This window comes from Belonocnema kinseyi, chromosome 1 (genome assembly GCF_010883055.1).
Source record: "Belonocnema kinseyi isolate 2016_QV_RU_SX_M_011 chromosome 1, B_treatae_v1, whole genome shotgun sequence".
Lineage (NCBI taxonomy): Eukaryota > Metazoa > Arthropoda > Insecta > Hymenoptera > Cynipidae > Belonocnema > Belonocnema kinseyi.
Window position 1 is genome coordinate 124,833,135 of NC_046657.1, and position 13,094 is coordinate 124,846,228.

The 13,094-nt window shown below is 34.9% G+C and overlaps 1 protein-coding gene across 2 annotated transcripts in view; it reads left to right on the plus strand.

The window, feature by feature from the left end:
* Positions 1-13,094, plus strand: part of LOC117169499 (RING finger protein 207-like) — an 18,120-nt gene that overhangs the window by 2,616 nt on the left and 2,410 nt on the right. The window contains exons 2-7 of one of the 2 annotated variants that reach the window (XM_033355912.1): positions 2,337-2,485; positions 2,690-3,483; positions 3,571-3,918; positions 4,002-4,284; positions 5,098-5,487; positions 7,532-7,785. In XM_033355912.1, the coding sequence (XP_033211803.1) occupies positions 2,337-2,485; positions 2,690-3,483; positions 3,571-3,918; positions 4,002-4,284; positions 5,098-5,487; positions 7,532-7,785 (2,218 nt within the window). The remainder of the gene's footprint in view (positions 1-2,336; positions 2,486-2,689; positions 3,484-3,570; positions 3,919-4,001; positions 4,285-5,097; positions 5,488-7,531; positions 7,786-13,094) is intronic. The other variant, XM_033355920.1, reaches the window with a different exon arrangement.

Below are 13,094 nucleotides of genomic sequence, written 5' to 3' on the forward strand. Positions count from 1 at the left end.
ATTCCTCTCTCCACCCCCCCTCTACTTATGTAACCCTCATTTCACCTTCCCTCATCATAATATATTGCTATTTTTTTCTAAATTGATAATTCTATTTTTGGAAAAGTTTTTTGCCTTTCCTGTAAATTGTCAAAATTCCATGTATGGAACTTCCATTCATGGAAATTTCGTTATGGTGAGTTTTCCATGGATGCTGCCCCTGAATCCTTAAAAAATTTGAAATCCTTTCAAGTACTTTAATTTTATGAAAGTGGTAATTTGAAGCAAGGAAAATCACTCTCTTAAAAAATACACGAACTCGTTTGCAATTTTTTTAAATTATCGACATTCACTAAAATCGTTAAAAAAATGTTTTAATCTTTTATCATCCTTTAAAATTCCATGAAACGTTTTAAAGATTTTGAAATGTAGAGTGCCTTGAAATTTCATCGGCTTTTTTTAATTCACGTTAAATCCTTTTAAATCCTTCAAAATCCTTTAGGCACTTGAGATCACATAATATCTATCAAAGTAGCTTAAAATTGAAATTGTCAGAAATTGTATGAAGTACTTTTAAAAGAGAAATTATTAGAGGGTCACAAATAGACCAAAATCCCGGTCTTCAAGAAATTCTAAATTAGAAACATCCTCAATTCTACGAAAAATAATAAATAATTCATAAAAACTCGAAAAAAAGCATAATACCAATTGTACAAAAGGAATTGAAATGTTCCATCTTCGAAAGAAATATAGTATTATATTAGGCACCTAGGGAGAAAACATTCCCTTTCTCCCTTGGCGCAAAATATCTTTTATAACAAATGCATGACTTCAGACATTTTTCGAAAGTCGTGATTTCAGCCCATATAAGATTTCGAATAAAGGAAGTATTATTTACGGTAATTTCATGGGTAATTTATGGTAACTTACCATAAATTTCCCGAAATTCAATTAAACTAATTTTCCTAAATTTTCAGTCATTTATGGTAATTTTACAGGTAAATATAGTAACTTAACATAAATGACCCAACATTCTATTTTAATCCTTCTCATAAATTTCCGGAAATTTATTAAATTTTTTAGTAATTTATGGTAATATTACAGATACTTTGCGGTAACTTAAGATAAATTAATAAAAATTTATTTGAAAAATGTCTGAATATGTCAAAATTTATGAAAATTTTCGGTCATTTATGTTAATTTTACAGATAAATATGGTAATTTACCATAAATGATCAAAATTTCATTTTAAAACATTTTTTCTTAATTTTCCGAAGATTATGAAATTTATTTGGTAATGTATGGTAACATTACACGTAATTTGTGGAAACTGAAGATAAATTACCGAAAATTTAATTTAAAAATGTCTATACATCTGGAAGAATTTATATAAATTTTTGGTAATTGATATTGATTTTACAGGTTAATATGGTAACTTACCATGCAGGATCCAAAATTAGATTTTAAACATTTTTATAAATTTCTGGAAATTTGTTAAGTTTTTGGTTATTTATGGTAATATTACAGGTGATTCATGGTAACGTAAGATAAATTAACCAAGCTTCAGTTTAAAAATTTCTATAAATTCACTCTCTAGGACGTAAAAGTACTTACCACTCACTAGGATGCAAAAGCACTTTCTCTCGCTAATGCGCATTAAGTATTTTAACTCTCTAGACTATAAACGAACTTTTTACCTTCTAGGATGTAAATGTACTTTTTATGTCCTCGGCCGTATAAGTGCTTTTTACGTCATAGTTCGTAAACATACTTTTTACGTCCTAGGGCGTGTAAAGAACTTTTTACTCCCTAGGTAATAAAAAGAACTTTTTACTTCCTAGACAGTATAAAGTAGAGCTTTAACCTCGCTTCGTGGGCGTTGAAAAGGGCTGAAATCATGTTTGTGTTATAAAAAATCCTTTAAGCACTTGAGATCACATAATATCTATCAAAGTCATTTACAAAATTGAAATTCTCAGGAAACCTATGAAGTTCCAAAAAAACCCATTAAAGGGTCAAAAACGAAAAAAATCACAGAATTCAAGAAATTATAAATTAGAAACATCCTGAATCCTTCAAATAATAATAAATAATTCCTAAAAAAACGAAAAATGAAACTAAATGTAAAAAAGGAGTTGAACCACCGCATAACAGAAATGGATATAAAATATATTTAGAAAAGTTGGCAGGCCCCGGAACATCATTTAAACTTAAACAGCTGGAGACCCCTTTCCTCCACTCCTAAACAAATATTTATTTAGCGTTATACGATCCGGCGCTTAAATTCTCTCTTAGTAATTTTAATCGTTCTCCAGAAGGTAATTATTGAAATTCGCTTTGTCTTGATTTTTCTATAGGCAAGTAACAATGCTGAAGGAAGGCGCGCACCTTCCTCCTACGGACCAACTGATGCGGCAGTTGGTGGAGCTCTCGAATTCGGAGAATCCTCCCTGTGCCAATTGCGACAAGAGAGACAAGTCAACCATGTTCTTCTGCACGACTTGCGGTGCGTCCTGAATTTCTTATTCGATAATCGATAAAAAACATATATACCTATAAGATGCCAACATTCGTGAAACTTGTGCATTCGAGTAGAATGAGCTTTTAAATTCAGTGAAATATTTCACCAACTTCCAGATATAAAACACGAATCTTTTTCTTCTAAAAATGAGAATATCTTACAGTCCTAATTATTAATTTTTATAATTAGGTCAAGCACTCTGCAACCATTGTCGGGAACACACTCACCGAGCGAAGATGTTCTCGACCCACGAGGTCGTTCACATGAGCAAGTGTGCGAAAGACACCCAACGGCGATGTCCAAGCCACGGAGAACATTACATAATGTACAGCCAGAGTGCCAAATGTATGCTCTGTGCAACCTGTTTTCGGGAAACGCCGCCAGACTCTCGACTCCACTGTGTGGACATCGACCTGGCCTGGCAACAAGCCTCCAAGAAGATAGAGCGAGCCGCGAATTCTATTTGCGAGATTCAAATTGGCGTCAAGGATGGACTGCTTGCTTTGAAATCCCAACTTGATGAGCTCCGCCACAGCCTTGACTCGGAGAAGCGAACCCTGAATGTATACTGCCAAGGAATGCAGGACGTAATCAACAAGACCCACAACACGGTTTTGGCTGATCTCCAGCGTCAATTTGAATCCAAGGAAAGAATGGTTCGGACTCAGCTCCTCTCCCTGGGAAGTGCTCTTCCCGTTCTCCAGATGCACCTCATGCTCTGCACGGCCTTCACGAGTGGAGCAACGAAGTATCAATTTCTCGAGTTGGCTCATCCGATGTTGGAGAGATTAGGAAGAGTTGCTCAACTTGGTCACCCCTCGAAACCTCCAATGCTTGCTGCACATCTGAAGATCAATTATAGGAATGAATTTGTCAGAGCTCTACAGCCTTACATGAGCCAGAGCCAAGGCCAAGGACAGCCTTTGAAGGACTCAGTCTATGATCTGACTCACAATATGACACAAGATTCGCAATTCATTCAGGTGAAACACTTATTATAATAGTTGCCTTGCTTTGATCAGGCGTCAAATCTATATTAAACCTACATTAATTAAATACTTTACCTGCAGAATATCAAACCATCGAGGTTACAGCAACCCTCCAAGACTCCGCCGGATTCAGGTCATTTCTCTAATCATTGTCGAAGTTTCGACACACAACTGAAGGAATTGAGTCAGCAGCTCATAACCGTAAAAGAACGGTTGGGTGAACTCCACCGGGATGTTGCTCTTCTTCGAAGGGCAAATACCCCTCCCGTGGGATCTCGATTCGATCATGTCGCTAGGGACTGTAGAATCCTCGAACAACAACTCGATCATCATCAAGCCGAACTTGAGCGTCTCAGGGGAGTCTTTGACACTATTTGGGAAGAGCAACTTTGTAGAATACACATCGAAAAAGAGATCTTTCATTCGCAGGTCTTTCTGAATAAATAGTGTTTTAAATAAATGACATATTTTACACGATACTAAATTGAAGATAACCTCTTTTTGCTTTGTAGATGAACGATATTCTCTCGCTGAGGAGTGAAGTGAAGCAGCTTCAGACAATGGCTCAGCAGCTCGAACCCTTCGTGAAATCATTCTCAGCCGGTATGAGTGCGGGAGAAATCAGTGCTGCAGCACAAGATGCTGCGGGCCATCAGCATCTGCAAGTTCTCCTTGATCATCTGGCTCGACTGCAAATGCAAGAACCTCCTCAACCTCAAAACCCTGCCCCAACTAAAGACTGCCGATATCCTCGAAATTCTACTCCGTCTGCTGACAATGCGTTATACATGAAAGGTGATTATTCTGCGCGCACGTCCATTATCCATGGTGTCTGTTCTTTTGACAATTAGTCTTGCACAATTTTGGGACTGGATTTAATTCCGAACCAATCTGAACAGTTACGAATTATTTTAAAATCTGTATCCGAAGCACCCGTGCCTCCCCTAGAATTTCATTTCGAACAAACTTTTAATTCGACATCCAGTCCGAACGCGACTTTAAATTATTTCGAAATTTTCAGCCCACAAGTTCAGTTTCAATGAATCCAAGATACATCCGGGTTGACTTGTAAGACCTATATCATTCTTCTCAATCTGCGCGTCAATACTAACTTGAATTCAAACCATTACAGACCTACATTTCTATTTTACGTTTCAACCTTTTTCATTCCAAAAGTATTAGACACCAACGCGAACCCACCTTTCAATTCTTTTCAATCTGAAAGTTCCATTGAAATGAATCTGAAAACACCTTTCAATCATAATAATTCTGTGGTTGATTCGGAATTTTTTGTATTCCTACTCAAGCTGCGTATCAAACCCAACTTCAATCCAAATGAATCTGATAAAAATACGGAACCGCCTTTGAACCCGTTTCAAAACGTTAAATTGAATAAATAAATAATTTATGGTCACTTTAGTGAATTTTTGAAGCCAGTTTGATAGCTTCGGATTGGGTCCCATTCCGCCAATTCTATGGTTTGACATCGGATTAGCTCGGAATGCAACAAATTAGTTTATATACTGATTTCAGTATAAAATGTATTCAAACCAATTAAAATTCACCGATCTGAAAATTTTTAAATAATAAAGTAATTATAATTACCAGAATCGAAAGAAGTTCCAACACGATGTCGCACACCTTCGGGAGGAATGGGAGCAATTTTAGACTCCAGTGGCAACATCGTGGTCTACGGATCAGCAAAGCCAGACGGAAAACGAGGAGTACTTAGTCAATTGATAGATAAAGCAAGAACGAGGGAAGACAGGAAAAAATCTCCTGGAAGGGAGGAAGGTCGCGATCGAAGTCAAACTCGTCATTCCCGAAAGTCTCCAGAAAGTCAGAAGCCCAAAACACCTCCAGGGCACTCGAAAGTCCGATCATTTTACCGTTCCTTGAAAGGAAGTACTGGTGATAATTCCGCTGAAGCGATCGATCAACCAGAAAGGGGGGAAAGAGGGAATGATCAGCAGCAACAGAATCAACAATGTGGTAATGGTTTGATCATCTTTTATTGTCTAAAATTTATTCACTAGCCCCAACAGCACACAATTTTGCACGAAACTCGTCAAATAAATTTAAAAAACATCTTGAATATATATTCACACCCCTTCAGGCCCAGAAACGTTTAAGCGCCGGGCATTTAAGCGCTGGACGTTTAGGCGCCAGGTAAGCAACAGATTTCTAAATTTTGTATACAACTTAAAGTACTGTAACATTTTCATCCTTCTACCGAGGATCGATTTTCTGTTCAATAATATTTTCAATTAAATTATTACTGCAGTGGGCTGATGTTAGTCAAAGACCTTAGATTTACCAAAAATGATATTAATTTGTTGTCATATTTGTGTTGCATTTTAAACTTATCGCAATGATATTTATTTTCATAGATATTCATTCAATTGTCGTTTACTTTGTCCAAGTCCTAACCATTTTGAAACTAAACTATATGATTAAACAAACGAAAATTTAGTAAGACTAATTCTTAAAATACAAATTCCCACTGAAATTTAAATCATTACTTGAAAAACAAAAGTGACGGATTTTTAATTCATTTAAGGAAGAGATGATTACGTATTTTAGCGGTGAGTTACATTTATTTTTAGAAAATCCCCCTAATATAAAAATAAACCAATAGAACTCTCCTCCAATATTAAAACAAGAACCAAAACTTCCTTTGCACAACGAGTTCTTTATCGGAAGATAAGTTTCAAAGTCGTTCATTAGCTAGTGGAAAAATGCACAGCGAGGTCTTTATTGTGAGGTAAAGTACAAAGTCGTCACAATCATTCATAAACTAAGTTTTTTGAAAAAAAAATATAAATTCTCACAAATGTACGTCTAACTATCCAAATTCTAATGAATTTTGATAGCTTAGTGAACAGAAATTTTAATTGACACCAGAGAATCCGTTGCGAGTGGCGTCCTTTGAATGAAGCTTACTTCATTCAAAATTCTGTCTTGAATTTCAGATGAATAATTGAGACCAAGAGCGGCTCCTTCCTCGTAGGCGCTCGAGTAAGAAGTGAGTTAGTACCAATACCCATGATCCAACAAAGCTTGGTCCCGCCAGGCGCAAGTAAAGAAAGTCAACCAATCAGAGGCGGCACCTTCGGCCACCCGATCTTTCTGACATCTTGGATCGAGTTCAGCCGAAGTTGGCAGTTGGCTTCCCCTTCCATTCGCACCAATGCAGCGAGTATGGTGGGGGGCGTCAGTTCACTCCAAGTCGAACGTATTTGAGCATCGAATTGGCGGGACCATGCTTTGTTCTGTCATGACCAATACCGGAATTAATATATCCCACGCTCTACATTGTTGTCCACTCTTGTATCAGAGGCGTATCAGTAATAATATTCGCCCGTAGATTTATTATTTAATTCTAATCATGAAAATAGATAGAACCGTCTCAGTACATTATTAAGAATATTAATTCATACTGTGGAAAGACAATACTATCATTTAACTATTTCTGTTCAAAAACTTTAGACAGAATGCACAATTGACTGGCTTTTAATGTTTTAAAGAAATAATCTCAAGGTATTCTTCCTAACTACTCTCTTTTTTCATCACTCACATTTATTTATTGTGACTTAAGTTCGCAGGAAAAACTTTTTCTTGCTTATTGCAATAAATTTAAATGAACTACTCTTAACAATAACTACCCTTTTATTATTTCTCCTATATTTGTAATCGATACGCAAATAAAATTAAACGGCTCAACGCCTAAACGATTGCGCGCGTAAACGACTTGAATATCCAGCGCCTAAACGACCTGGCGGCTAATTGTCTTGGCGCCTGAACTTCGCGCGTCCTAAATTCCAGCGCTTGAACAAGAGCGTCTAATCGATCTGGCGACTAAATTTTCTGGCGCCTAATCGTCCTGCGCCTAAACATTCCGCGTCTAGATGTCCAACGCCTAAACGGCAGCGGCCAAACTGTTGCATCTAAACGACGCCCCCAACGTGCTGTTGGGGATTGGATGAATTAGAACAGTTTTGTAAAAGTTGGTTGTACAACTGAAAGTAATATCGTATTTCAGCAGACGAGTGTGAATACCAGAGGATCTCCGAGGCCTCGACCCTAGGTGAAGCCAAAAAACGAGTCCAAGCTCAAGTTCATCCAGTGCCTGCAGATGAGAAAAAAAGCTCTCGAAAAAGCCCGAAAGTATACCCAGTCAGCGACTCCGAGGAGCTTTTCTACTCCAGGGAAGAGGGCAACGCCAGAAGGCGAAGACGAGCCAGTTGCGACAGCCTTAGCATCACTGGCTCCGAAAATAGCATTGCCGATGCATCGGTAAGTTTTAGGGATGCGATTGTGAAAAATTTCAGTGAAAGTTTTCATCCACACGAAAATTGGAAATTTATGATAATTGGCGAAATTCGCGAAGCTGACCAATTGAGGGTCCCGAAGAGTTAACCACTCCTGAAACCTGGTGTACACCTCCAATGGAATCCTATGAAATCTTGTGAAATCAGATAAAATTCTAAGAATCTCTCGAAGTCTTGTAAAATCATTCAAATTCCTTGAAATCCTTTCACAGAGGGAGACTGAAAATTGTGAATTTTAATTTTGGTTCATAATTTTTTTAATGTAAGTTCATTATCTGAGGATTCATTTGCTAAATCAGCAATATACGCTTTTTCGTCGTTTGTGAGAAAATCGGTTTTAAAATATTCGTCACTTGCCATGTAGAATTTGGCGAAGAACACTTTCGAATGGCTGCTAGCTCAGGCAGTAGCGCTTTGGCTTCATAGCCGGAAGGTTGCGTGTTCGATTCTTGCTGCACGTACTTTTTTCATTTATTTAAATGTTTCTAAATTCTATTTTTGCTTAAAAATCCAATTGTTTTGGTAGAATATTCATATTTTTGGGTTGATAATTAAACTTTTTTGTAAAAAGTTCATAGTGTTCGTATTGAAAATTCAATATTCTGATATTTTGGTATCTCTGGTGGTAGCGCTTCGGCTTCATACTCCGTAGGTTGCGCTTTCGATTCTTGCTGCCCGCACTTTTTCTATTTTTTTTTATTTACGCAAAATGTTTATGAATATAACTTCCTGCAATACTTTTACAACATTATGCAAATAATAATTTTTTAATGCCTTTTTTGCGGAAAACTGAAATACAGAAGATATATTTTTTTTCAATACATAATAAAACTTTTTTAAAGTACGCTTTTTGTGGAAAAAGATCTGAAGAAATTATTATAAAAAAAATTTCAAGATTATTGAAAGAAATAATATTTATACATTTTTTAGTCATTTTCTTTGAACTTAAATATTTAACTATTTCGTTGAAAATTCATCTTATTTGATTGAAAATTAATTTTTTTGTTGGAAATTGGACTATTTTGTTAAAAAAAAGTTGTTTTTAAAAATTTATTCTTCCAGCTCAGAATTTAACTATTCTATTTTTGATTGAAAATTTATCTTTAATAACTGAAAATTCACACATTTTTGTTTAAAATTTCTCTCTTTTTGTAAAAAATTAATCTTTTTGGTTAAAAAGTCTACTAATATTTTTTTTACTGAAAATATTAACTATTCCATTGTGTTTGAAAATGTATTTCTTTGGATGAAAGTTGAAAATTTATTTGTCTGACTGAAACTATAACAATTCTAATTTTGGTTGAAAATTTCTCTTTTTTTCATTGAAAATTCAAGTGTTTTATCGATTTTTTTTGTGGAAGATTCATCTTTTGGCTTGAAAATTAATCTTTTTTATTGTAAATTTAATTAATTTGGTAGAATATTCATATTTTTGTGTTGATAATTCAACTTTTTTGTAAAAATTTCATATTTTCGTATTTAAAATTTAATATTTTGATTTCATTGCCGGAAGGCGGCTTCTTCGAATCTTGATGCGCGACCATTTTTTTTTTTAATCTTTATAAATATAATTTACGATCTTTTTTGCTTTATGTTGAACATTTATTTTAAGTGAAAATTCAACTATTATTTTTTTTTTTTGTAGAAAAGTAATCTTACTAATTATCTTTTTTGACAGAAATGTTAACTTCTTTGTTGGAAATTCATCTGTTTGCTTGAAAATTTAACTATTCCGTTGAAAATTTATTTTATTTGATTATAAATTAATTTTTCACTTGAAGTTTAAATATTCTACTTTTGGTTAAAAGCTTATTTCTTCGAATCAAAATTTAATTCTTTTTTTGAAAATTTATCTATTTTGTTGAAAATTAATTTTTAACTAAAAATGAAACTACTGCATTTTTTCTTGATTTTTTTTTATTTGAAAATTTAATCATTTTGTTAAAAACTTGTCTTTTTGGGTTTAAAATTCAATTTTTTTTGTAAAAGATTCAGATTTTTCACATAAAAATTCAACTTTGTTTTTAAAATTTTATATTTTCGAGTTGTAAACTCAAATTTCTTTTAGACTTGAAAATTGAATATTTTGGATATTTTGATAGCTCAGACACTAAAGCTTTGGTATCATAGCCAGAAGGTTGCGTGTTCGATTCTTGCTGCCGGCACTTTTATTATTTATTGTGTATCAATAGAAAATTTGACTAAATGAATTTACTGCAATAATCTTCAAAAATTATGCAAACAATTATTTTATAATAACCTTATTTTCGCAGAAAAGAGACATTTTTAAACTTCATCATGTTTTTCGCAGAAAAAAGTTCGTTTAAAACACCTCGTTCATATTTACAATTTTAAATAAAATTATAAAACATTACGAAAAAATGTAGTGACATTTATATAAAATAAATTTGTTTGAAAAAACATGATAAAGTCAAAAAAAAGTTATTTTTTTCTGCCAAACTCAATATGGTCTGTGACGAATATTTCAAAATCGATTTTCTCGTAAACGACGAAAAAGCGTATATTTCTGGTTTGGAAAATTATTTTTCAAAAAATGAGGTTTCTTTTAAAAATTATGAACGGAAACTACAATTGATAATTTGCGGTCCCCATAAGCATTGTTGGAAATCCAATGAAGTCCCTATAAAGTTATTTGAAATCCCTTAAAATCCCGTTAAATCGTCCAAATTCTGTGACATTTCTTAAATTACTTCGAATCTTTTCCAATCCTTGGAAATTTTCGAAATCCTTTAAAAAAGCTTGGAATCCCATAAAATTTTTAACATACTTCAAAATTCTTTAAACTTCACTGAGTTTTTCGAAATATTTGAAATTCCTTGTAATAATTTGAAATCCGTTCTAAAACCTACATTAATGTTGTCAAAGTTTTCCTTTGAAGGGAGGTAATTCACTAATCCTGAAAAAACACGAAATTCTTTTTAAAATATTTTCAAATCCATTAAAATCCTTTGAAATCCCTTGAAATCTTTTGAAATAACATGTAGTGCATAAAGATATTAAAATATACTCAAGTCATTGAAATGATACAAAATTCTTTGAACTACACTGAACTTTTTGAAATCCCTGAAATCCCTTAAAATTTTTGACAAATTCTGAAATGGTTTATGGTCGTTTAAAATTCGTAGAAAATCCCTGAAAATCCTTGCATTCCAGTAAAATCTTTAAAATACTACAAAATTCTTTGAACTTCACTGAATTTTTCGAAATGTTTGAAATCCCTAAAATCCTTTAAAATTTCTACGAGTACCCGTTTTAATTCTTGCAAAAGTTTTGATTTTAAGGGAGAAAAATTACTTACTGTGCACAAAAATATACGACATCATTTTAAAAATCCTTTGAAATCCCATGAAACTTTTCAAAGGTTTTAAAATATATTAAAATCCTCTAACATTGATTCATATCACTGAAATTAATCGAATCCTTTCGGCCAAGGGCGGAAATATGTGAAGGTAAAGTAAAGTAAATGAGAGGAAATGAGTAGAGAGAAAGTAGAGTGAGGGGAATTAAGAGAAAGGAAGATAGGGCAAGTTAGGGGGAAATAAAGGAAGCGAGTGGAAATGAGGAGAGGGAACGCATGAGGGAAGAGAAAGTGGTAGAAAATTAGGAGATGGGAAGTGAGTCGAAATGAGGGCGGGGATTAGGTAAAGCGAAGGGAAATGAGAGGAGGGGAAAAATTGGTGGAAGAAAAATAGAGGAATTGGTGCTAAATAAGAAGTGGGGAAGTAAGGAAAGTGAGGGGTAATGATTAGAGTGGAAGTAGAGGAAACAATGGAGGAGAAGTAAGGAAAAGTGAGTGTAAATGGGGGGGAACTGTGCGAAATTTTTTTAATTAGGGCAAACTACAGAAGAAAGTTGGGAAAGGGGGATGAAGTAGTAGGGGGGGGGGGTGTAGAGAAATAAAGGGTGGAAAAATATTAAAAGTGATGAGAGAAGTATTGAGAGTAAAGGAAGGGCAACTGAGAGAAAAGGACGTGAGAAAAAGTGGTAGGAGTAAGAGGTGAGGAAGTGACACGAAATTAGGTGAGAGGAAGTGATTGAAAATGACAGAGGGAATTAAGTAATGTAAAGAAAAATGGGTCGAGAAAAAATAGGAGAAGCGAGGTGAAATGATATGAGGAGAAGTAGCGAAAGTAAGGAAAAATAAGTTTAAAAAAAGTTGGGAAGTGAGGGAAAAGTAGAGGATGTGAAAGAAGATGCAGTGAGGAGAAATGAGTAGAAGAAAAGTTAAAGGAAAATAGGAAATTAGGAGATGGAAAGGGATTGGTCGTAAGGGGCGGGGAAATAACGGAAGTGAAGAGAGGAGAATTATGGAGAATGAGACGTTTGGAAGTGAAGGGTATTCATTGGAGGTGAATTAAAGGAAAATAAGGAAGCATGATAAGTAGGCGAAAGAATTAGAAATTTGGGTGAGTAGAGGAGGGGAGCGTTAGCTAGGGGGTGAGGAATAGGAATTTGTGTAAAATAGGAACCTGTGGAAGCAAATGAAGTGACGAGAGGGGAATTATGAAGGCAAAGGTAAAGTAGAGGAAGTGAGGAAAGAGAAAGTGGGGAGAAATGAATGTAGGGGAAGCTAAGATAAATTAATGCAGGGTAAGTGTAGGATAATGGAGGGTTGCAAAGTATTGAAAGTGATGAGAGGGGAAGGAACGAGAGTAAGGGAAGGGTAACTGAGAGGAAAGGACGTGAGGGAAAGTAGGAGGAGTAAGGGGTGAGGAAGTGACACGAAATTAGGTGAGAGGAAGTGATTGAAAATGACAGAGGAGATTAAGTAAAGTGAAGGAAAATGAGGCGAGGGAAAATAGGAGAAGCGAGGGGAAATTATATGAGGGCACCTAGCGAAAGTAAGGAAACATAAGTGAAGAGAAAGTTGGGATGTGAGGGAAAAGTAGAGGAAGTTAAAGAAGATGAAGTGAGAGGAAATGAGTGGAGGGGAAGGAATAGAAAATGAAGAGATGAATAGTAGGAGAAATAAAGTGAGCGGAGATAATAGGAAATTAGGGAAGGGAAAGTGATTTAAAGTGAGGTGCAGGGAAATAACAGAAGTAAAGAGATGATAACTATAGGGGATTAGGTGTTAGGAAGTGAAGTGTAATGATTGGAGGTAAATTAGAGGAAATAAGAGAGGGTAAGTAGGAGAGTGAGTGTAAATGAGAAGTAGGAGAAGTAATTAGAAAATAAGGTGATAGGGGGAGGGGTTGTTAGATAGGGAAGCGAAGAGAGAAAGAATTAGAGTAGAGAGTTGTGGGGGGGGGG